The sequence below is a fragment of the Staurois parvus genome, unplaced genomic scaffold (genome assembly GCF_062004578.1).
Source record: "Staurois parvus isolate SC_StPar_1 unplaced genomic scaffold, SC_StPar_1.0 ptg000389l, whole genome shotgun sequence".
Classification (NCBI taxonomy): Eukaryota; Metazoa; Chordata; class Amphibia; order Anura; family Ranidae; genus Staurois; species Staurois parvus.
In genome coordinates this window covers 2205430-2232091 of record NW_028318185.1, presented here as the reverse complement: position 1 = coordinate 2232091, position 26662 = coordinate 2205430, and the positions used below count along the sequence as shown (strand labels likewise).

At 41.6% G+C, this 26662-nt stretch overlaps 1 protein-coding gene across 1 annotated transcript in view; it reads left to right on the top strand.

Annotated features, from left to right (window-relative positions):
• The window catches only part of OC90 (otoconin 90), a 143225-nt gene that overhangs the window by 43914 nt on the left and 72649 nt on the right, over nucleotides 1–26662 (top strand). The window contains exons 5-7 of the mRNA XM_089685933.1: nucleotides 4736–4910; nucleotides 11421–11533; nucleotides 14192–14320. Of these exons, the coding sequence (XP_089542059.1) occupies nucleotides 4736–4910; nucleotides 11421–11533; nucleotides 14192–14320 (417 nt within the window). The remainder of the gene's footprint in view (nucleotides 1–4735; nucleotides 4911–11420; nucleotides 11534–14191; nucleotides 14321–26662) is intronic.

The window sequence follows — 26662 nt, the reverse complement described above, 5'->3', positions numbered from 1 at the left end:
AATTTAAATGAGAGCTGTCTCTGTTCTCTATGCATCTCCTCCACCTGCAATTCTAATTTCTTAATTATTTGAACGTGTGCCTCCATTCTCCCCTCTACTTTTTCTACTCTCATTAGTATCCAACCCAAATCATTGTGTAATGTTCCCATGTCAATTTTTATGGACATCTCTAGTTTTGTGAACAGTTCCACCATTTCCGTTTTGTAGGAATTTGTAACATGGCTCCTTGTTGTTCCGTGACACTTTGCTCCATGACACTGTCCATGATTATTGATTCATTGGTCGGGTTCCCTTCCCGGGACCCGGTTGACAGTCTTGATTGATCTCCATAAAATGTTCTAATTCCTTCTTGATGTTTTTCCCATGTTCGACTCAATGGATTTTTCTCCTGAGGAGGCATGTATTTTCTAATTGTACTGGCATTGCATTCAGTTGGGGGGTTTTTACTTCCCCTCCTTTAGCTGGTTTACTTTTCATCCCTGCTCAGCTCTCTAGTTACTTTTCTATTATCACAGTCTTCCAAGCGCTGTCACATAAATGGTCACCTGAACATCCAATCCACAGGTTATCTAGTAGAATGCAATAATATCGTCCTTGCAAAGAAAAGTCCCTTTTACCTTTTGTCTAGTGATTTTTACCTCCCCTATTCAGTTACTATGGGGGCCAGAGTAGGTTAACCAGTCCCACCGACCTAGTAGAACACCACTCAGTATAATCTTCAGTCACCCCCAAAACTCAGGTATATTTTAGATTTATCACACAAGCATCAAATACAACAAAGATTTAAATGTCCTGCCATTGCCCATGGCAACATACCATCTCCCACTGAACCAACCATTCTGGGCCATTCAGATCCTGTTAGCTCTTCAGCTCCAGCTGTGACCGCTGAGCCAAACTTCTTTGAACACCTGTGAGGGGACTCTATTTATTCGTGGTGATCTGAGGGATCTCTAGGTCTCCTGGAATCATGTCTCAGCACCCGGGGGGATCCCTCCAGCGCCCTGTCTCCTCTTCATCTGTAGGGCCACACAGCACTGCCAGACCTTTAAGGCTTGACACATGACACATGGGGTAGTATTCTGTCACCTGGGTACTCTCAGCCGCCACCTCCTGTTCCCGGCCCGCCGGGGACCTGGGACTCCTGGGCACTTCACGGCTGCCGCCAACCATTGGCCGTCCAGCTGCCCCAGCAGCCCAAGTTGGGGGCCTTTGGCTCGGCCCCTCACCATCGGGACCATCAGACTGCCGAGACACCGCGGTCGCACCAACTCCACATCCTTAGGACTCCCCCCCAGGTAAGCTCTAAGGCATCGGGTGCTGGCTGTCTTCATAGTTGGGGTGATTAATGGGGTGGCAGGTGCCTGGAGCAGGAACCGCTCATGGCCACATGCTCAGGTCCCTTCCTCCTCTACAAAGTTTTCTGATCTGTGTGTGTATCTCTAAAGGATTCTAAAGTATAGAACTGAGCAAACTCAGTTCAATACTTTAGAATCACTAGATAACCTAATTTGCTTTTTCTTTTATGTTGTCTTATTTTTGTATTATTATGTAATAATGATGCATTAATGGACAATCATATTTTATACATTAGAAATCTATTGTATATTTGGAGAAGTGGGCATGTTTTGTATTAAGAAATGTGATTGTTTGTATTTAATATAATTTGTCACTTTAAATAAAGAATTAAACAGCAAAATTAAGAGCCTTTGCAAGAATAATGATCTGTTACTTTTATTTCAATAAATGATGCCATTGATAATGTACTCTGCTACCTTCAGAACTCTCTCTCCCCATGCAGGGCATATCCGAGAATCCTTTTTTTAACTTGTTCCTGTAATAAGAAATGGCTTTCATTGCTTACCAGGTTTGTAAAATTCTTGCAGAGGCAGCTCAGTTGATGTAGGCATTCCCCCAGAAATACATCTCCCAAGAGCCTTCTCCCTAGACACAACATGTGGGCGGGCTCTCAGGAGTCAAGACAGCAGCCTTGTTGTGGTGGGAAAGCAATCAATGTATGTACTGTATGTGGAGTGGGACAAAAGAGCAGTGGGGATAAGGGACGTTCTGTAGTCCAGCAGTCAGGGCTGACAAGACCGGTTGGGATTTCAGTGCAACAAAGGTACTACATTGTCAATTCAAACAGAAGGTTAGGATCACACTAGATTTCCAGCAGATCATCCGATAATTTTCTATACTTGAACTGTGAAATAAAAAATGGGTAACGGAGCATGTATTGCAGAGATGTATTGAATATATATATATATATATTTTTTTTTGCCCTTGCCATTGCCTGCACACATACACTATATTGCCAAAAGTATTGGGCCAGCCCTCCAAATCATTGGATTCAGGTATTACAATCACCTCCATGGCCACAGGTGTATAAAATCAAGCCCCTAGGCATGCAGACTGCTTCTACAAACATTTGTGAAAGAATGGGTCGCTCTCAGGAGCTCAGTGAATTCAAGCCTGGTACCATGATAGGATGCCACCTGTGCAATAAGTCCATCCGTGACATTTCCTGGCTAATAAATATTCCACGCTCAACTGTTAGTGGGATTATAACAAAGTGGAAGCAACTGGGAACAACAGCAACTCAGCCACAAAGTGGTAGATCACGTAAAATGACAGAGCGGGGTCTGCACATGTTGAAGCGTACAGTGTGCAGAAGTCACCAACTGTCTGCAGAGTCAATAGCCAAAGACCTCCAAACTTCTTGTGGCCTTCAGATTATGTAGAGAGCTTCATGGAATGGGTTTCCATGGCCGAGCAGCTGCATCCAAGCCTTACATCACCAAGCACAATGCAAAGTGACGGCTACAGCGGTGAAAAGCACGCCACCGCTGGACTCTAGAGCAGGGGAGACATGTTCTTTAAAGTGACCAATCACTCTTCTATGTCTGGTAATCCAATGGACATGTCTGGGTTTGGCAGTTGCCAGCAGAACTGTACTTACCTGCATTGCGCAAAGTGTAAAGTTTGGTGGAGGGGGATTATGGTGTGGGGTTGTTTTTCAGGGGCTAGGCTTGGTCACTTAGTTCCAGTGAAGAGAACTCTTACGGCGTCAGCATTCCAAAACATTTTGGACAATTTCATGCTCCCAACTTTGTGGGAACAGTTTGGGGATGGCCTCTTCCTTTTCCAACATGACTGCACACCAGTGCACAAAGCAAGGTCCATAAAGACATGGATGAGCGAGTTCGGGGTAGAGGAACTAGACTGTCCTGCACAGAGTCCTCACCTCAACCAGATAGAACACGTTTGGGATGAATTAGGGCGGAGACTGTGAGCCAGGCCTTCTTGTCTGACATCAGTGCCTGACCTCACAAAAGCGCTTTGGAAGAACATTTCCGTAGACACCCTCCTAAACCTTGTGGACAGCCTTCCCGGAAGAGCTGAAGCTGTTATAGCTGCAAAGGGCGGGCAAACTCAATATTGAACCCTACGGAGTATGACTGGGATGTCACTAAAGTTCATGTGCGTGTAAAGGCAGGTGTTGCAATACTTTTGGCAATATAGTGTACTCCTGGCCTCATTGCAGTGGATATTCTTCCATGAGGCCAGATATATGCATACATGTATTTGTGCTGGGAGCAGGGGCGGACTGACCATTTAGAAACTCGGGCACTGCCCGGGGGCCCGGGGTCAGTAGGGGGCTCCATGAGATGCCCATGGTACCTTTTTCATAGGCTTTTTTTAGTTTGGGCAAGGACACAATGGCCCCATGATCCCCCTATTGCCCAGGGACCCCATGAGTTGTCAGTCCGCCCCTGGCTGGGAGCGTGCTGCACAGTGCTCTCCCAGCATGGAGACCAGGCTCTCACCAAGAGCCCTGGGTCTTATACTTATTGGGAGATTTGGAAATGGGAGACCTGGTTCCGGATCACCAGATCGGTATGATAGCCTCTGATTGACCATCACAGTGATCAGTCACTGTACAGTCCGCCCCTGTGTTTTCTTTTTCCTTCTGAATGGAGAGAAAGATACATTGTATACATACAGGATACATTATATAATGCATTGCGTCTTTTTCTCCCTGACAGAAGAGAAAGTCAACAAACAAAAGTGTGTAAAAAATAAATTAATAATAATTTAAAAAAATAAAAATAAAGATAAAGTAGCTGAATTAGGGTTTGATCTAGGTCAGTGTCAGGGTTAAGGTCAAAGTTAGGGTCTAAAGCCAAGGTCAAAGGTCAGGATGAGTGTAGTTTAGGTAGGATAAAAAAAGGCATTTTTAAAATGAGTATCAGTGTCAGTTAGTGTCAGTGTGTATCAAAAAGGAAAATGTTTCTGAGCACTACTACAGGTACACACAACGAATAACATACACATATGTGGTATTGCTGCAATCGTCAGGAGCAGGAAATTTTATTTTGGGTTGTCCTTTGGCAGTAGGCTATGGTAATTACATAAAATATACAGGTACATTTTAAAAAAATGGTTTTTTTTGCTGTTTTGGGCCAGTTTTTCTTTGATACTAGAAACAACATCAGAAGATACTCATTAATATTTACCACCAAATGAAAGCTCAATGTGTTCTAAAAAAAAAAAACAAGTTATAATCCACTTACGCTAAGTAGTTGTACGCTAAGTAGTTGTACGCTAAGTAGTTGTTATGATATGTACAGTTTTACTAACACATGTCAAAGTTGCAAAAGTGTGTTGAGGTGTTAGGATTTGTTTTACCCAATGTCATGAAGGGGTTAATGAATACCTTGTTGTTGTTTTTTTATAGACTGCCTGGGTTCTCAGTTCACCTGGCTGCAAGCTATATTCACCAATTTTCCATCTTTGCTGAACTTTGTGAGCAAACTGAAGTGTGTGACCGGTCTGTGCCCCAAGGACCTGGAGGATTACGGCTGTGCCTGCAGATTTGAGTTGGAGGGTATTCCTGTAGACCGGGCGGACAGGTGATGCATCCAAATTGCACAAAATAATATAATGTTGGTTGCATTTTATAACAAGGATAGTGTACTCCGCATAGTCTTCAACTGATTGCCAGGGACATTAAAGTGTTGCTAAACCCACAACAGTAAAATCAGTCTGTGTATGCAATAAAGCATGCTTGTTATACTCACTGTGGAACCTGAGGGGTTAATCCTCTGTATTGTGTAAACAGGCTGTTTGATCCTGTCTTCTCTGCCCCTCCTCTTGTTGAATTGACCACCTGATACAGACTGAACCTGTGGTCACATGCACATGCTCAGTTTGGTGTGTATTGCAAGAAAGGTTTTTCGTTTTCTTGGGAGAGTGCATGTTATCAGCACTGTCCGGACAGAGGGTCAGAGGTTTTACATCCTCCTAGAGCAGAAAGAAAACTCCTACAATCTTTAACCAGTGCTCGGCTGAAGCCACAAGACTGCTCTAACTGCTGATGAGAAAAGGTATTTAGCAGTTAATATTTAGTAAAATAATTGCATTTCCATGTTGTGTGTACTGAGGGAGACCAGATATAGTGGATGCAGGGTCCAGTGAGACCAGATACAGTGAATGCAGGGTCCAGTGAGACCAGATATAGTGAATGCAGTGTCTGGGGAGAGCGGATATAGTGAATGTAGGGTCCGGGGAGATCGGATATAGTGAATGCAGGGTCCGGGGAGAGCGGATATAGTGAATGCAGGGTCCGGGGAGACCGGATATAGTGAACGCAGGGTCCGGGGAGAGCAGATATAGTGAATGCAGGGTCCGGGCAGACCAGATATAGTGAATGCAGGGTCCGGGGAGACCGGATATAGTGAATGCAGGGTCCGGGGAGAGCAGATATAGTGAATGCAGGGTCCGGGGAGACCTGATATAGTGAATGCAGCGTCCGGGGAGACCGATAATGTGAATGCAGGGTCCGGGGAGACCAGATATAGTGAATGCAGGGTCCTAGGAGAGCAGATATAGTGAATGCAGGGTCCGAGGAGACCGATATAGTGAATGCAGGGTCCGGGGAGACCGGATATATTGAATGCAGGGTCTGGGGAGACCAGATATAGTGAATGCAGGGTCCGGGGAGACCAGATATAGTGAATGCAGGGCCCGGGGAGACCAGATATAGTGAATGCAGGGTCCGGGGAGACCGATATAGTGAATGCAGGGTCCGGGGAGACTGATATAGTGAATGCAGAGTCCGGGGAGACCAGATATAGTGAATGCAGGGTCCGGGGAGACCAGATATAGTGAATGCAGGGCCCGGGGAGACCAGATATAGTGAATGCAGGGTCCGGGGAGACCGATATAGTGAATGCAGGGTCCGGGGAGACCGATATAGTGAATGCAGAGTCCGGGGAGACCAGATATAGTGAATGCAGGGTCCGAGGAGACCAGATATAGTGAATGCAGGGTCCGGGGAGACCAGATATAGTGAATGCAGGGTCCGGGGAGACCAGATATAGTGAATGCAGGGTCCGGGGAGACCAGATATAGTGAATGCAGAGTCCGGAGTTTAGTAACACTTTAAGACTAAGTCCGCACCTATGCGGGTCAGGGAACACTTGTGTGTTCCCTCACCTGCAGTCAAAACTGTTTTGCAGACACATGGAGCGCTGGTAATTCCTAATGCACCCTCACACATCAGAAAATGCGGCGCATATTCAGGTGCCTAAATCCATGCTTGTCCCTTTAAATCAGTAAGCACCATACATAGTGAACCTTTTAGCTACATGAAATGAATACATTGATGCTTCATTAGTAAACAATCCTCATAAGTGAAGAATGAAGTTTAATAAAAAGGTGCATACAACTACACAGTGCAGATATAATCAGGGGCGGACTGACAACTCATGGGGCCCCCGGGCAATAGGGGATCATGGGGCCCCTGTGTCCTTGCCCAAAATCAAAAAGGCCTATGAAAAAGGTACCAGCGGCATCTCGTGGGGCCCCCTACTGACCTCGGGCAGTGCCCAAGTTTCCAAATGGTCAGTCCGCCCCTGGATATAATGTTCCATCAAGGAGCATGTGCTCCAATATATTCCACACCAATGTCACACAACATCGAGTGTACACACTTCTTATCAGAATAATTGACCACTAGATCATAGGAGAGCATTAGCACTTGTGTAATAAAGATCCAAGGTACTTTAACTTGCGAGTCTCAGCATCAATCACAGGACCCCCCAGATAGAGCACTAAGCCGATCTTATTTAAAACATAGTACCTTAAACTGAGGAAGATATAAAGGAAGCTAATGTAGTGTGATATTTTAAAAAACAGTAAATATTTTAAGTAACCAGTTATTTATAAGAGGATTAATTGGAACAGTAAAAGAATATATATAAGCATCTTCAAGTATCTTGAAGACCAGCTCTGTGACGAAACGCGTAGAGTGACGCTAGCTGTGATTTCATTGTGCCTGCTGGCTGAGAGCAGTGATGTTTTGATGTGTTCTAATTAATCTTGGTCTTGTGAGTACCTGCTTACTTAATAAACATACAGGCTTTTATGATATCACACTATGTTGCCTTCCTTTATATTTTATATTCATTTCATGGGGCTAACTGATTCATTATGTATGGTGATTACTGAATTAGAGGGACAAGCACAACAAATTTTTTGTATGGTTTTAGGTCTGATATTTTTTTACCTGAATATTGCATGAGTGCAGCTGCTCTGATTTACCATATATGGTAGGGATGCACTAAGCACCGTTTTATATACACTGCTCAAAATAAATTAAAGGAACACTTTGAAAACACATCAGATCTCAATGGGGAAAAATCTCCTGCTGGATCTCTATACTGACATGGATGGGGAATGTGTTAGGAACATAAGGATGCCCCATCGTTTGATGGAAATGAAAATGATCGACCTACAGAGGACTGAATTCAAAGACACCCCGAAAATCAAAGTGAAAAAATGATGCAGCAGACGAGTCTATTCTGCTGAAATGTCATTGCAGCAACTCAGAATGGTCCTCAGTAGTCAATATGGCCCCCGCATGCTTCTATGCATACCTGACAACATCGGGGCATGCTCCTAATGAGACGATGGATGGTGTCCTGGGGATTTCCTCCCAGATCTGGACCAGGGCATCACTGAGCTCCTGGACAGTCTAAGGTGCAACCTGGTGGCGTCGGATGGCCCGTAACATGATATTCCAGAAGTGTTCTATTGGATTTAGATTAAGTGAGCGTGGGAGCCATTCAATGGTATCAATTCCTTCACCCTCCAGGAACTGCCTGCATACTCTTGCCATATGAGGCCGGGCATTGTTGTGCACCAGGAGGAACCTAGGTCCCACTGCACCAGCATAGGGTCTGACAATGGCTCCAAGGATTTCATCTCAATACCTAATGGCAGTCAGGGTGCCATTGTCTAGCCTGTAGAGGTCTGTGCATCCCTCCATGGATATGCCTCCCCAGACCAACACTGACAAACCACCAAAACGGTAATGCTGAATGATGTTACAGGCAGCAGAACATTCTCCACGGCTTCTCCAGACCCTTTCACGTCTGCCACATGTGCTTAGGGTGAACCTGCTCTCATCTGTGGAAAGCACAGGGTGCCAGTGGTGGACCTGCCAATTCTGGTGTTCAATGGCAAATGCCAATCGAGCTCTATGGTGCTGGGTAGGGAGCACAGGGCCCACTAGAGGATGTCGGGTCTTCAGTTTACCCTCATGAAGTCTGTTTCTGATTGTTTGGTAAGAGACATTCACACCAGTGGCCTGCTGGAGGTCATTTTGTAGGGCTCTGTTAGTGCTCATCCTGTTCCTCCTTGCACAAAGGAGCAGATACCGGTCCTGCTGATGGGTTAAGAACCTTCTAAGGCCCTGTTCAGCTCTCCTAGGGGAACTGCCTGTCTCCTGGAATCTCCTCCATGCTCTTGAGAAACAACAAACCTGGCAATGGCACGTATTGATATTAACTGACCAGATCAATATCCCAGGAGTTTAATTGACTTGATGCCATACTTTGATTAATTTGTGTTCCTTTAATTTTTTTGAGGAGTGTATATAACACGAATCCATGCTGCCATTTTTTTAAAAAAGCATCAGGGACTTTTTCCCTTTGTTTCCTGCAGGTAGAGGGAGGTAAGAGCACAAATTCTCTTAAGTTTTATATGTGCATTGCATGACTGATGTAGGAGTCAAACAGTGCAGCGTGCCATACACTAGTAGAATTAAGTTGGAAAGGTTTCATTTCCAGAACATTTCTTAGATTTTCTAATCAGTGAGGTCAAATTGACATTTGTTTTTGACTTCAGTGTTGAGAAAATTCAAAGAAGCAGGGTGGAAATTTTTTCTTGAATTAACAAAATTCAAACAGTGAATGTGGTTTTTGTTCAGTAAAGTCTATTATTTCCAAAATCAAATGTTAAAGCCCAGCTCAGGGAAACTTGAAAGAAAACCTTTGCAAGGGGTGCCTCTGTAATGTAAGTGTTAAATACTCATTGAAGTATAGAGGAGTTGTTTACTTGCCTGATCCTCCGCTTTCCCCAGCAGCTAGAACACTGCCTGCAGTGTCTTCTCCCCTACGCTCCAGAAGTCTAATGGTCTCCTCGTTGGCCAACCTTTACATAGGCTTCAAGAATGCTGCTGTCAGACTCATCCACCTTACCAGCTGCTCTCTGCCAATCCATCCATTGGCTTCTATTCCCCCAACAAAAAAAATCTAAATACTACCAGCAATCTACAAACCCATCCACAACTCTTCCCCCAACTACATCCCTAACTTTATGTCAAAGTATTAGCTAAACCATTAATTTTCTTACTTCCATGACCTTCTGCTCTCTAGCTCCCTATTCACCTCCTCCCAATCTTGCCTCCAGAGCCTCTCCCATCATGTGGAGCTCACTACCCCAATCTGTCCAACTATTTCCTACTCAATCTGCCTTTAGGCAATCTATGAAAACCCATCTCTTCAGAGAGGCCTATCCTGCCGCTAAATAATAAATTGTACTTATACTTTCTTCATCAGCTTATTAGTTCATCCCTATCAGTTATTACATTTTGTATCACTTGATCCTTCCTTTTAGATTGTAAGCTCTTACAAGCAGTGTCCTCTAATAACTTTCTTGTATTGAATTGTATTGTAACTGTTCTGCCTGCCTCCATTTTGTAAAGTGCTGTGCATACTGTTGGTGCTACTGTATATACATCCGGATTAATATGGTTCTACTTTGCTTCCTCTATCCTCTTCTAAGAACACCATTGCCTGTACTCACCTTCAGCTCAAACTCCTTCTGCTGCCATGGTAATATGCAGATGACTTTGTGTGTATATATATATATATATATATATATATATATATACACACTTTTATATACACTATAATGCTAAAAGTATTGAGATTACTGCCTTTATACGCATGTTGGCCCACCCTTTACAGCTATAACAGCTTCAACTCTTCTGGGAAGGCTGTCCATAAGGTTTAGGAGGGTGTCTATGGGAAGGTTTGACCATTCTTCCAGAAGCACATTTGTCAGGTCAGGCACTGATGTCGGACAAGAAGGCCTGACTCGCAGTCTCCGCTCTAATTCATCCCAAAGGTGTTCTATTGGGTTGAGGTCAGAATTCTGTGAGGGCCAGTCAAGTTCCTCCACCCCAGACTTGCTCCTCCATGTCTTTATGGATCTTGCTTTGTGCACTGGTGTGCAGTCATGTTGGGACAGGAAGGGAGCATTTCCAATCTGTTCCCACAAAGTTGGGAACATGAAATTGTCCAAAATGTCTTGGTATGCTGATGCCTTAAGAGTTCCCTTCGCTGGAACTAAGGGGACAAGCCCAACCCCTGAGAAAAAACTCCATACCACAATCCTCCCTCCACCAAACTTTATACTTGGCACAATGCAGTCAGGCAAGTACCATTCTCCTGGAAACTGCCAAACCCAGACATGTCCATCGGATTGCCAGACAGAGAAGTGTGATTGGTCACTCCAGAGAACACATATCCACTGCTCTAGAGTCCACTTGGTGATGTAAGGCTTGGATGCAGCTGCTTGGCCATGCAAACCCATTTCATGAAGCTCTCTGTTGTTGTGCTAATCTGAAGGCCACATGAAGTTTGGAGGTCTTTAGCTATTGACTCTGCAGACAGTTGGTGACTTCTGCGCACTGTGCGCTTCAGCATGCGCTGACCCCGCTCTGTCATTTTACGTGGCCTACCACTTGGTGGCTGAGTTCCTTTGTTCCCAGTTGCTTCCACTTTGTTATAATACCACTAATAGTTGAGTGTGGAATATTTAGTAGCCAGGAAATGTCACGGATGGACTTCACTGAACTCCTGAAAGCGACCCATTCTTTCACAAAAGTTTGTAGAAGCAGTCTGCATGCCTAGGTGTTTGATTTTATACACCTGTGGCCATGGAGGTGATTGGAATCCAATGATTTGTAGGGGTGTCCAAATACTTTTGGCAATATAGTGTATAAATAGGTCGACTGTGATGTTATCATTGACTTTACAACACTCTCATTTGGTGCTATTTTCTTTTACCAGCTGCTGCTTCCAGCACCGTAAATGTTATGAAGAAGCGCTCGAGATGGAATGTGTTTGGGACCCAGCTAAAGTTTCATCTGACATCAGCTGCCTCTCAAAGAACCTCATTTGTGGTAAGGGAGATGAGATAATGTTACTTACATGCCAGGCATCTCTTGAAAAAAGACCCCCTCCTGCTGATCCCTGATTTCACTGTATATCTCTGCCTCTCCCTGGATAGGGGTTCAAAAAACAATATTTACAATAGCAACAGTAAAATAAGTAGGATTAAAAGTGAAAAGAAATAAAATAATAGTGCAGCGCTAAAAGGTATATCATAAATAAATAAATCAGTACAAGGAATCAATAGTATGAACATAGATATGAATAACTCCAGAGAGTGTCAGAACTCAGATCTGATAGAGTCACTGACTCTCTGGGAAATGACTCTCCCATTATTATTCGCAGTTTCGATGACAAACAAAATCTCCTAAACTGCAAATGTAGCCATCTTTTCTGGTCTCTGAGGAGGGCGAGTGCATGAATGACATAAACAGTCAAAGGATCTAAAGAGTTTTCTCATGGGTGTAGAAGTATTTTATGATAGTCCAATGTATACTCCCTCAATGCCATTTTTTTGTGTCAGTATTTCCAGGAGACCATGTTTTGCAGTCCAACAGCCAAAGTATTATTGCATAGAAGGAAATCACAATTTGATATGGACTAAATGTGATATAAAACAGATACCTGTAACACTTAGTTAAATTTATTTCATATGGTATTAAATGTTGCTAAATGTTAATCAGTTCAGTCAAATATATAAGTGTCAAGCAATAAATGAAACTGGAGTGTTCCTCCAATAAAAGAAAATGAAAAGTCAGCAGCTACAAATACTGTAGCTGCTGATTTTTAATATCCTCGTCCCCACATCCCTGACCTGATGGATAGGGGGGGGTCTTTGAGGGGTACTTATGAGAATCAGGAAGCCCCCATCAAGACTATACCCCTCGTTAATCACAAAAAAAGTCAATAGTAAAAACAACACATGCACCGTGGTAAAAGTCCTTTATTTAATAAAAATAAACAATGTTCCCGATAAACCCTCACTGGCCACTTTATTAGGTACACCTTGCTAGTGCCAAGAAAATATCCCCCACGCCATTACACCACCACCACCAGCCTGAACCGTTGGTACAAGGCAGGATGGATCCATGCTTTCATGTTTTTTGTAGCAAATTCTGACCCTACCATCTGAATGTCACAGCAACTAGTCTGCCCATTCTCCTCTGACATCAGCAAGGCATTTTTGTCCACACAACTGCCGCTCACTTTTTCAGACCATTCTCTTTAAACCCTAGAGATGGTTGTGCTTGAAAATCCCAGCAGATCAGCAGTTTTTTAAATACTCAGACAACCCTGTCTGGCACCAACAACCATGCCACGTTCAAAGTCACTTAAATCCTCTTTCTTCCCCATTCTGATGCTTGATTTGAAACTCAGCAAGTCATCTTCACCACGGCCAGATGCCTAAATGCATTGAGTTGCTGCCATGTGATTGGCTGATTAGCAATTTGTGTTACCAAGCAATTAAACAGGTGAACCTAATAAAGTGACCGGTGACTGTAGATCAAACATAAATTACATGGTCCAGCGATATAAACACAATTTCACTTGTGATGAACAATGCCCCCACAACACACAGTCACAACAACATCCACTACGATGATCCTCGCCCTCCAGACTCCTGTTGCAAATGACAGCTCTCCAGCCAGCTGGTGAATTACAACAAACCATCCAGGGATGCTGGCTGATGTCATTGACCATATTTACATTCCTGGGATCCCCACCAGCTTATGTACAATGTGAAACAAGCCGGTGGACAAGATGTCATTTAATGGCGGCACTGATATCACCACTAAATGAATTAACTGCAACTACAGCAGCTGTAGGTTCAGATGGGCTGGTGAAAAGCCAACTGTTCTCCTGTTTGGTGAGCCGCGAGCAACATGGCGTCCAGTCAAACTCAGGGTGGAAGGAAAGAACATGCACGATTCCCCCATCATCACAATCAGCACCTCTTCTGTTACCAGCCACCAGCAGAGATAAAAAAAATCCAACAGTCTGGTTGCACTGAAGTCAACCGATGGATCAACTTCAGTACAACCAGCCTGCCCATACATGGATCAAAACCAGGGGCGGACTGACAACTCATGGGTCCTCCGGGCAATAGGGGATCATGGGGCCCCTGTGTCCCTGCCCAAACTCAAAAAATCCTATGAAAAAGGTACCAGGGGCATCTCATGGGGCCCCCTACTGACCCCGGGCCCTCGGGCAGTGCCCGAGTTTCCAAATGGTCAGTCCGCCCCTGATCAAAACTCAACCAGTCCCTGCTGAACTGGTCAAGATTCGATTCATCTATGGCTGGCCGAGGGTTGTCATCCTAGGCCAGGAAGTGTGGCTTTGGCAGGATCACCAGGAAAAAAATTGAAAAAAGAAAACAAATGCAGCCACCACATCTAGGGACTGGTAAGCTGCAATATATTCCATTTCTGTTCTCGATTTAGATATGCTTTGAATTGAAAGTTTAAAATGCTTACTTAGCAAACAGTCTGTGATACGATGCTTTGATCGCGACCTTTGTGCCCGGGAGGTGCCCGGTCAGTGTAGAGGGCAGAGATACTGTATATGCTCATTGTACACATAATTATGCTCTTTAATCCCAGCTATAGAGCAGGACAGATGGTAGAAAACAGATCTATAAAAGGGGGTCTTGTCTCCTCTCTACCCCCCAGAGCCTGGACCTGAATGTGAGAAAGTGCTGTGCCGCTGCGACAAAGCCGCCATTGAGTGTTTTGTGAACACGCACATTAACTCTTCGGTGAAAGGGATGGATATCACGTTCTGCCCGGATCTCGTTACAGGTAATAAGTGATACAATGTTAATCTCTGAGAGCAGGCGACATTCCTGAACTGCAGGTGGCCCTTCCAGCCAGAGACACCACACTGCCCTCTTCTGGTGAAATAGATTACTGTCACCACCAATCCCAAAAAATGTGTTCTCACTTCTTTAAGTGTAACTTCAGTTTTGTTGAGAAAAAATAGAAATTAAATTGAAATTATCTTTAGGTGAGCTTTACATATATTGCAGGGATTTTTTTTTTTTTGGTTTTATACTTTTCTGTTCTCGGGAAATATCTGTTTGTTTTATTTGTTTCAGGTACTTATATAGCGCCATCAATTTACGCAGCGCTATACATATATATTGTACGTTCACATCAGTCCCTAACCCTCAAGGGGTGTACAATCTAAGGTCCCTAGCTCACATTCATACATACTAGGGTCAATTTAGACAGGAGCCAATTAACCTACCAGCATGTCTTTGGAGTGTGGGAGGAAACTGGAGTACCCGGAGCAAACCCACGCAGGCACAGGGAGAACATGCAAACTCCAGGCAGGTGGTGCCATAGTTGGGATTTTAAACCTACGACCCTAGTACTGCCACGTTTTCATGCTTCACCAAACTGTTACCAAAAGGTTGGAAGAGCACAATTGTCTACAATATCTTTGTATGATGGAGGATTACGAGGACTGGAGACATGTATACTCCATCATTGCCAGGGGAGGTCCATATAAATTTGCCCATATCATGTACGATGACCATTGAGGCCAATAGGTATTTGTTCTACAAGAGTTTAGCAGGAGTTGCATTCAATGTATAGACCTTTACTGATACATCAGCACCCAATAACTATTTTTGCCTTCAGATGGCGGTTATGAATTTTGAGGGAACACAAAACTGTGGTTTTTGGCCACTGCAAAAAAAAAAAAACATTCCCCGTTAGTGGTAGAACGGGGTCTCCAAACTACAGCTCACTACAAGACTTATCGGGCCTGAAGCAATGATGTTGAGTTTTGCCATGTCATTTCCCAAACCATCTGAGCAAATCTTGGGCTGGCCACTCCATAACGTCAATCTTGTTGGTCTGGAACCAAGATGTTGCACGTTTACTGGTGTGTTTGGGGTCGTTGTCTTGTTGGAACACCCATTTCAAGAGCATTTCCTCAGACTGACATCCATTTTTTGCTGAAGGTAACCCATTCTTATTATTTTTTGATATACTACTGTGCAAAAGTTATAGGCAATTGTGAAAAAATGCTGTAAATGCTTTCAGAAATAGAAGTGTTCAGAGTTTATTTTTATCAATTAACAAAATGGAAAGTAAATGAACAGAAGAGAAATCCAAATCAAATCAGTATTTGGTGTGACCACTCTTTGCCTTCAAACCAGCATCAGTTCTTCTAGGTAGACTTGCACACAGTTTTTTGAAGGAACTCAGTGGGTAGGTTGTTCCAAACCTTTTTGAGGAGTAACCACAGATCTTCTGTGGATGTAGGTTGCCTCAAATCCTTCTTCTCTTCATGTAATCCCAGACAGACTCCATGATTTTGAGATCAGGGTTCTGTGAGGGCCAAACCATCACTTCCAGGACTCTTTGTTCTTCTTTACACTGAAGATAGCTCTTAATGACATTGGCTGCATGTTTGGGGTGGTTGACCTGCTGCAGAATAAATTTGGGGCCAATCACACTACGCCTTGATGGTATGGCATGATGGATACGTATCTTCATGTATTTCTCAGCATTGAGGAAACCATTGACCCTGACCAAATCTAAAATTGCTTTTGCAGAAATGCAGCCCCAAATTTGCAAGGAACCTCCACTATGCTTCACTGTTGCCTGCAGACACTTAATATTGTACCGCTCTCCAGCCTTTCATGAACAAACTGCCTCCTACTACAGCCAAATATTTCACATTTTGACTCATCAGTCCAGAGTTCCTGCTGTCATTTTTATGGAACTCGGTGGGTAGATTGACCCAAACATCTTGGAGAACTAACCAGAGATCTGTGGATGTAGGCTGCCTCAAATCCTTCTTCTCTTCATGTAATCCCAGACAGACTTCATGATGTTAAGATCAGGGCTCTGTCAGGGCTAAACTATCACTTCTTGGACCCCTTGTTCTGTTTCTTCTGAAGAATGTCTTAATGACATTGGCTGTATGTTTGGGGTGGTTGTCCTGCTGCAGAATAAATTTGGGACCAATCACACACATCCCTGGTGGTATGATATGATGGATAAGTATCTGCCTGTATTTCTCAGCATTGAGGACACCATTGATCCTGACCAAATCTCCAACTCCATATGCAGAAATGCAGCCCCAAACTTTCAAGAAACCTCCACCATTCTTCACAGTTGCCTTCAGACACTCATTATTGTACCGCTCTCCAGCCCCTCATGAACAAACTGCCTCCTGCTACAGCCAAATATTACACATTTTGAATCATCAGTCCAGAGCCCCTGTTGCCAATTTTTTCTCCACCCCAGTTCCTATGTTTTCCTGCATAGCTGACTCACTTAGCCTTGTTTCCACATTGAAGTATGGCTTTTTGGGTGCAATTCTTCCATGATGACCACTTCTGGCCTAACTTTTGCAGACAGCAGATGGGTGTGCCTGGATCCCACTGGTTTCTGTCAGTTCTGTTCTGATGGCTCTGCCAGACATCTTCCGAAGTCGAAGAAAAGTGAGCATGAGGTGTCTTTCTTCTACTGCATTAAGCTTCCTTGGCCAACCACTGAGTCTATGATCCTCAACATTGCCTGTTTCTTTGTGCTTCTTCAAAACAGCTTGATGAAGTCACACCAAATATTGATTTGATTTACATCTCTCTTCTCTTCACTCACTTTGCATTTTGTAAGTTTGATAAAAAAAAAAATGGTGTACAAATAAAAAGTACGCTAATTATTCACAAAACATGCAAGGATAAATAATAAAAATAAATGAATTCATAAATATAAACATAAGTCCAGCCACCATAAAAGTGATAGTCCAATATCAACTTAATGTCAATCTTGAAAACAAACACCCCCCTCCGCCCCTTGAAGACGTCAAGTGACGAAACGCGTTGGGCCTGGCCTAGTGGATGTGACGTTGGAACGTTCCTCCCAGCTGTCGGCTGTGTTGATCGCAGTGCAGGAGGTTCGTCCCTTGGTTTTTCCCTTGTGGATGTAGCATTTTAGAGGCTGTCATTGCTGGTGTCGGCTAGACACCTGCCTTGTGAGTGCAATACTTTATTAATAAAATTGTACTGGTTTTAAACGTACTGCACCATCATATCTCTTCTTATTCCTCGAGCTTTGCCCATGTTATTGGAAGATCATTTGCTGCTTAGCTGTTCCATATGTGCTGCCTAGCTGTTCCATATGTGCTGATTGGATCACTATTGGTTGCTGTTCATCTACTGGGGTATCCTGTAGATCATCGCTCCCAGAGCAAAATGCTATCATGCAGGTTTATAATATAATCAGCATATAGCTCTGGTGAGTGTATTCATTTCATCTGGTGTCGGATTTGCACATGGGTGTTTGTTTTCAAGATTGACATTAAGTTGATATCGGACTATCACTGTTATGGTGGCTGGACCTATGTTTATATTTATGAATTCATTTATTTTTATTATTTATCCTTGCATGTTTTGTGAATAATTAGCGCACTTTTTATTTGTACACCATTTTACCTTTTTTGGTTAGAGCTGCTGCGTATTATTTGATTTATTTTGCATTTTCTGTGGCGCTTCTTATATCTGCTACATTGATAAAAAAAAAAATCCCAATAAAAATAAATACATAAATAATAATAATTAAAAAAAAAAAAATAAAAAAAAATATATATATATATATATATATATATACATACATACATACACTGGATGTTTTTGACGTGGCTTCTAGGAGTGTCTGGCAATTTTTTGCTGCCTCTAAATGCTCCTGCATGTCCATGCACACATAGGAGTTTAGAGGCATGGGGCATTTAAAGGCATAAAAAAACCCACTGCTAGCGCATCCAGGAGAAGCAGCGTTTTAGCAGACAAAACAGTTGATGCTTTTTTGCATCTGAACGTGCATTAACGCTAGGGGTGTCTAGCGCTTGAACGTTGATTCATTTTTATGGCCAGAATAAAATATTATTCTGGCTAACGAAATTAATTAAGTACTTGACTCTTATAAATGTGCCTTAATGTGGTACATGCATTTACAAGCATTTTTTCTGCCAAACAAACTCTTCTAGAAGGATAGATGTCTAGAAGAAATAGCAAAACAAAGGGCTGCCTAGAGGGTGTGGGAAGGAGTTTGGCTCCATTCACAAATTTTTTAACCCAAAGTTGTGCGATTTGCATTGCGACTTTACATTGAAACTTTGATGCAACTTTGGATGGGTGCGACTTGGATATGATTTTGGCTGTTGATCTTGGCTTTGACTTTTGCACAACTGTTGCATTATGATGTGACTTTCCTGTGACTTTTGAGTTTTTACATTGCAGTCTGTGGCACTCAGGTCACATGAAAGTCACATCAAAGTAGTGCAGGGACCTTTTGAAAGTCACTGCGACTTTAAGGCAAATAGACTTGAACAGCTTCCATTAAAATACATGGGCAGGACATAGGGGTTTATTTACTAAAGCTGGAGAGTCCAAAATCAGACTCCCTTCTGCATAGAAACCAATCAGCTTCTAACCTCAGCTTGTTCAATGAGACTTTGGCAATGAAACCTGTAAGCTGATTGGTTTCTTTGCAGAAGTGAGTCTGATTTTGGACTCTCCAGCTTTAGTAAATAAACCCCTATGTGTCCAAAGGCGCATGACAAGTCGCAAAAGTGTGAATGGAGCTTTAATAAAATTAAAAAATTGACGTTTATTAAATTTTTGCATTGAAACCATGAACAGTGGATCTCAGGCGTAATTTAAAGGGCTCCTGCATTATTTGCATCCCCACCCCAGGTCTGTACAGGGGCATGGACCTACCATTATGGGGCTGCAGGAAGTAAACAAAAAACAAGTATGATGGAGTCACTGCACTTGTGCTGGTGTGATCTATGAGTCCTTCTGCCCTGGTGGCAGATGGGATTGTAGTCTTTTATATTCAAAGTTTCCTGTGAATGGATCTGGTAATGGATGCTGTACCTGTGTGGGTGGAGCCAAGCACAGGCATTCAAAATGTAAAAATTAACAGGATAAATCTCAGAAAAGCCCCCCCTGATTCAGGTAAGCGGTGGGAAGTTTGAAGGTGGGGGGTTGGGGTATGTGCGGTACATGGGTGTAATGTGAAACATGGTCATCAAGGTGAACTAAGCCTTTAAGCCCGGGTTCACACTTGTGCGGTGCAGCCCATCGCATGTGATTCGCACAGGAACTGCACCGCATTCCTGTGCAAACCACATGCGAACTCTGTGCGTTGCTATTATTTTATTATTATTATTATACAGGATTTATATTATTATTATACAGGATTTATATTATTATTATTATGCAGGATTTTTATTATTATTATTATGCAGGATTTATATTATTATTATACAGGATTTATATTATTATTATTATTATACAGGATTTATATTATTATTATACAGGATTTCTATTATTATTATTATTATACAGGATTTATATTATTATTATTATACAGGATTTATATTATTATACAGGATTTCTATTATTATTATTACTAAAAAAAGAAATCACAAGACGTGTATGATAATTGGTTTATGTGAAAGTTATAGAGTCTACAAATGGTGGTATATATACTGGAATTTTTATTTTTATTATACTAGTAATGGCAGCAATCAGCTACTTATAGCGGGACTGCGGCGGGCATTCTGACACTGGGGGGGGGGGACTAACTGCAACTGACATCCACGATGACAGTAATACAATGATCAGTGCTAATAAAAAGCACTGACACTGTACTAATGGCACTGGGCAGGAAGGGGTTAATTTCAATATGCTTCATGCACAGCACAATGTTCCCAGACCATTAAAACAGAACTAAAGGATTTTTTTTTTCATTTTGGATCGAGTAAGGGAGGGTTATAGCCCCTTTCATTTTTTTCCCCATCTGTGTCCCATTATGGTGATTTCACTTCCTGTCCCATAGCCAAAACAGGAATTCAGAGAAAATCCATGAGAAGTGAGGGAATTCCTGGTTGTCATCAGGGTGACCAAAACTAGTGTCTCCATTGAAAGATTTCCACTTCTACCTCTTACTGTTTTGTTGGCAACCAAAAATTTCAGATTTTTTTTTACATTCGGTAACTGTGAGAAAAATTGAGAGTGTTAATCTCCCTAACGGGGGGCACAGACAGCAATAAAAACCTTACAGGGGCTCTAATCCCTCTCCACTCTGTCCAAAACTAAAAATAAATAAAAAGTTTTGCTTTTAGTTATACTTTAAAGTGTAACTAAACCCCGAAGCCTGCATTCACTATACCTGGTCTCCCCGGACCCTGCATTCACTATACCTGGTCTCCCCGGACCCTGCATTCACTATATCTGGTCTCCCCAGACCCTGCATTCACTATATGTGGTCTCCCTGGACCCTGCATTCACTATATCTGGTCTCCCCGGACCCTGCATTCACTATATCTGGTCTCCCCGGACCCTGCATTCACTATATCCGTTCTTCCCGGACCCTGCATGCACTATATCTGGTCTCCCTGGACCCTGCATTCACTATACCTGGTCTCCCCAGACCCTGCATTCACTATATCTGGTCTCCCCGGACCCTGCATTCACTATATCTGGTCTCCCTGGACCCTGCATTCACTATATCCGGTCTCCCTGGACCCTGCATTCACTATATCTGTTCTCCCCGGACCCTGCATCCACTATATCTGATCTCCCCGGACCCTGCATTCACTATATCCGCTCTCCCCGGACCCTGCATTCACTATATCTGGTCTCCCTGGACCCTGCATTCACTATATCCGCTCTCCCCGGACCCTGCATTCACTATATCTGGTCTCCCTGGACCCTGCATTCACTATATCCGCTCTCCCTGGACCGTGCATTCACTATATCTGGTCCCACCGGACCCTGCATTCACTATATCTGCTCTCCCCGGACCCTGCATTCACTATGTTTGGTCTCCCCGGACCCTGCATTCACTATGTCTGGTCTCGCCGGACCCTGCATTCACTATGTCTGGTCTCCCAGGACCCTGCATTCACTATATATGGTCTCCCAGGACCCTGCATTCACTATATCTGATCTCCTCGGACCCTGCATTCACTATATCTGGTCTCCCCGGACCCCGCATTCACTATATCTGGTCTCCCCGGACCCTGCAGTCACTATTAGAGATGAGCGAATCGAACCAGGCGAAGTGGAATTTGTTTCGAATTTCAGGAAAAATTTGATTCGCGTCGAATCCGAATATTTGCATACTTCGGGTGCGCGAATCGGATTTTTCCCAATCAGCCGGCAAAAGTGTCCCTGCAGAGAGCTCCGCTATTTCTGACAGTTCTCTGACAGTTCCTTCACATGTACAGCGGTTGAAACATTGTATCTATTTGTTTCCATTTAGGATACAGATGTTTTTATTCGGAAATAAATAGATACAATGTTTCAACCGCTGTACATGTGAAGGAACTGTCAGAGAACTGTCAGAAATAGCGGAGCTCTCTGCAGATACACTTTTTGCTGTACTGGAATACTTCTTCTTTTCATTCTTCTTTTCATTCTTCTTTTCATTCTTCTTTTCATTCTTCTTCTTCTTTTCATTCTTCTTTTCATTCTTTTCATTCTTCTTTTCTTCTTCATGAAAAGAAGAATGAGAAGAAGAATGAAAAGAAGAATGAGAAGAATGAAAAGAAGAATGAAAAGAAGAAGAAGAATGAAAAGAAGAATGAAAAGAAGAATGAGAAGAAGAATGAAAAGAAGAATGAGAAGAATGAAAAGAAGAATGAAAAGAAGAAGAAGAAGAATGAAAAGAAGAAGAATGAAAAGAGGAATGAAAAGAAGAAGAAGAATCTTTTCATTCTTCTCATTCTTCTTTTCATTCTTCTTCTTTTCATTCTTCTTCTTCTTTTCATTCTTCTTTTCATTCTTCTTCTTCTTCTTTTCATTCTTCTTCTTCTTTTCATTCTTCTTTTCATTCTTCTCATTCTTCTTTTCATTCTTCTTCTTTTCATTCTTCTTCTTCTTTTCATTCTTCTTTTCATTCTTCTTCTTCTTTTCATTCTTCTTCTTTTCATTCTTCTGCTTCTTTTCATTCTTCTTCTTCTTTTCATTCTTCTTCTTCTTCTTCTTTTCATTCTTCTCATTCTTCTTTTCATTCTTCTTCTTCTTCTTTTCATTCTTCTTCTTCTTTCCATTCTTCTTTTCATTCTTCTTCTTCTTCTTTTCATTCTTCTTCTTCTTCTTCTTTTCATTCTTCTCTTCATTCTTCTCATTCTTCTTCTCATTCTTCTTTTCATTCTTCTTCTTTTCATTCTTCTCATTCTTCTTTTCTTCTTCATGAAAAGAAGAATGAGAAGAAGAATGAAAAGAAGAAGAAGAATAAAAAGAAGAATGAGAAGAAGAATGAAAAGAAGAATGAGAAAAAGAATGAGAAGAATGAAAAGAAGAAGAAGAATGAAAAGAAGAAGAATGAAAAGAAGAATGAAAAGAAGAAGAAGAATCTTTTCATTCTTCTCATTCTTCTTTTCATTCTTCTTCTTCTTTTCATTCTTCTTCTTTTCATTCTTCTTCTTCTTCTTTTCATTCTTCTTCTTCTTCTTTTCATTCTTCTTCTTCTTTTCATTCTTCTTTTCATTCTTCTTCTTCTTCTTTTCATTCTTCTTTTCATTATTCTTCTTCTTTTCATTCTTCTTCTTCTTCTTTTCATTCTTCTTTTCATTCTTCTCATTCTTCTTTTCATTCTTCTCATTCTTCTGTTCATTCTGCTTTTCATTCTTCTTCTCATTCTTCTTTTCATTCTTCTTCTTCTTCTTTTCATTCTTCTTTTCATTCTTCTCATTCTTCTTTTCTTCTTCATGAGAAGAAGAATGAGAAGCAGAATGAAAAGAAGAATGAAGAGAAGAATGAAAAGAAGAATGAAAAGAAGAAGAAGAAGAATGAAAAGAAGAAGAATGAAAAGAAGAAGAATGAAAAGAAGAATGAGAAGAAGAATGAGAAGAAGAATGAGAAGAAGAATGAGAAGAATGAAAAGAAGAATGAAAAGAAGAATGAGAAGAAGAATGAGAAGAATGAAAAGAAGAAGAAGAATGAGAAGAAGAATGAAAAGAAGAATGAGAAGAAGAATGAGAAGAATGAAAAGAAGAATGAGAAGAAGAAGAAGAATGAAAAGAAGAAGAAGAATGAAAAGAAGAATGAGAAGAATGAAAAGATTCTTCTTCTTCTTCTTTTCATTCTTCTTCTTCTTTTCATTCTTCTTCTTCTTCTTTTCATTCTTCTTCTTCTTCTCATTCTTCTTTTCATTCTTCTCATTCTTCTTCTCATTCTTCTTCTTCTTTTCATTCTTAGCGGAGCTCTGCAGATACACTTTTTGCCGGCTTGGAATTCTTCTTATTTTCATCCTACTTCTTCTTCTTCTTCTTCATCCTCATCCTCATCCTCAGAAGAAGAAGAAGAATGAAAAGAAGAAGAAGAATAATGAAAAGAAGAATGAAAAGAAGAAGAAGAATGAAAAGAAGAATGAGAAGAATGAAAAGATTCTTCTTCTTCTTCTTTTCATTCTTCTTCTTTTCATTCTTCTTTTCATTCTTCTTCTTCTTCTTTTCATTCTTCTTCTTCTGAGGATGAGGATGAAGAAGAAGAAGAAGAAGAAGTAGGATGAAAATAAGAAGAATTCCAAGCCGGCAAAAAGTGTATCTGCAGAGCTCCGCTAAGTGTATCTGCAGAGCTCCGCTAAGTGTATCTGCAGAGCTCAGCGGTTGAAACATTGTATCTATTTGTTTCCATTTATGGAAACAAATAGATACAATGTTTCAACCGCTTTAAATGTGAATGTCAGAGAACTGTCAGAAATAGAGGAGCTCTGCAGATACACTTAGCGGAGCTCTACAGATACACTTTTTGCCGGTTTGGAATTCTTATTTTCATCCTACTTCTTCTTCTTCTTCATCCTCATCCTCATTCTCAGAAGAAGAAGAGGATGAGGATGAGGATGAAGAAGAAGAAGAAGAAGTAGGATGAAAATAAGAAGAATTCCAAGCCGGCAAAAAGTGTATCTGCAGAGCTCCTCTATTTCTGACAGTTCTCTGACATTCACTCCATACAGCGGTTGAAACGTTGTATCTATTTGTTTCCATAAAACAAATTATTTGTTTCCGGTTTCAACTGCTGTATGGAGTGAATGTCAGAGAACTGTCAGAAATAGGCTATTTCTGACAGTTAAACATACAAAAAGAAAGCGCCAATCAATAATATTAATCCTCTACAGCAGCAAACCTCCAACCCAAAATATTGGTGAAACACAAAAAAAAAAATCAATAATCGGAATGCGCTAAATATATCAAAAATAATATCACAAATAATATGTGTATAAAAGTCCCAACATATTAAATACAATAGATAAAAAATCTCCAGTGAAAACAATCCATAAATTTAGTGTATAAAAGTGTGTAGAAAAAATGTCTGACACCCCAAACAAAAATTCTTCTTTAAACATATAAATCCACCGTGCTTAATCCACCACCAAATGAATGGAATAAACTCACCAGAGCTCAATGCTGATTAGATTATAAATCAGCACAAGCGTGTTTGCTCTGGGAGCGATGAGAGTGAGTAGATCATGAAGCAGCACTCTATAGTATAGACACTTCCAGATATCAGGAGCAATACTCTGCAGTGACTTTGAGGTATGGCCAAGACTCCTTATATAACGATCATCCTCCAAATGTATAGTAATACCACTCAAAAATAAAGAAAAGGCATGATGGTGCAGTAAGTAAGAACCATTTAAACTTTTTATTGCAATCTCATCTTACTCACAAAGTTAAGTGTCCACCTGACACTGGTATAACAAGCGATCAGAGAGGACGTCTCCGTGAGGACGTCAGAGTGACGAAACGCGTAGGGCGGAGCTTATTGGATGACGTCAGGACGTTCCCTGGAGCTGTCGGCGAGGTGTCCGCGGTGAACGGGGCTCGTCCATTCCGTGTATCTGATCGCTTGTTATACCAGTGTCAGGTGGACACTTAACTTTGTGAGTAAGATGAGATTGCAATAAAAAGTTTAAATGGTTCTTACTTACTGCACCATCATGCCTTTTCTTTATTTTTGAGTGGTATTACTATACATTTGGAGGATGATCGTTATATAAGGAGTCTTGGCCATACCTCAAAGTCACTGCAGAGTATTGCTCCTGATATCTGGAAGTGTCTATACTATAGAGTGCTGCTTCATGATCTACTCACTCTCATCGCTCCCAGAGCAAACACGCTTGTGCTGATTTATAATCTAATCAGCATTGAGCTCAGGTGAGTTTATTCCATTCATTTGGTGGTGGATTAAGCACAGTGGATTTATATGTTTAAAGAAGAATTTTTGTTTGGGGTGTCAGACATTTTTTTCTACACACTTTTATACACTAAATTTATGGATTGTTTTCACTGGAGATTTTTTATCTATTGTATTTAATATGTTGGGACTTTTATACACATATTATTTGTGATATTATTTTTGATATATTTAGCGCATTCCAATTATTGATTTTTGTTTGTATTTCTGACAGTTCTCTGACATTCACTCCATACAGCGGTTGAAACATTGTTTCAACCGCTGTATGGAGTGAATGTCAGAGAACTGTCAGAAATAGCCTATTTCTGACAGTTCTCTGACATTCACTCCATACAGCGGTTGAAACATTGTATCTATTTGTTTCCATTTATGGAAACAAATAGATACAATGTTTCAACCGCTGTATGGAGTGAATGTCAGAGAACTGTCAGAAATAGCCTATTTCTGACAGTTCTCTGACATTCACTCCATACAGCGGTTGAAACAATGTATCTATTTGTTTCCATTTATGGAAACAAATAGATACAATGTTTCAACCGCTGTATGGAGTGAATGTCAGAGAACTGTCAGAAATAGCGGAGCTCTGCAGATACACTTAGCGGAGCTCTGCAGATACACTTTTTGGCGGCTTGGAATTCTTCTTATTTTCATCCTACTTCTTCTTCTTCATCCTCATCCTCTTCTTCTTCTTCTGAGGATAAGGATGAGGATGAAGAAGAAGAAGAAGAAGTAGGATGAAAATAAGAAGAATTCCAAGCCGGCAAAAAGTGTATCTGCAGAGCTCCTCTAAGTGTATCTGCAGAATAGAGGAGCTCTGCAGATACACTTTTTGCCGGCTTGGAATTCTTCTTATTTTCATCCTACTTATTCTTCTTCTTCTTCTTCCTCTTCATCCTCATCCTCATCCTCTTCT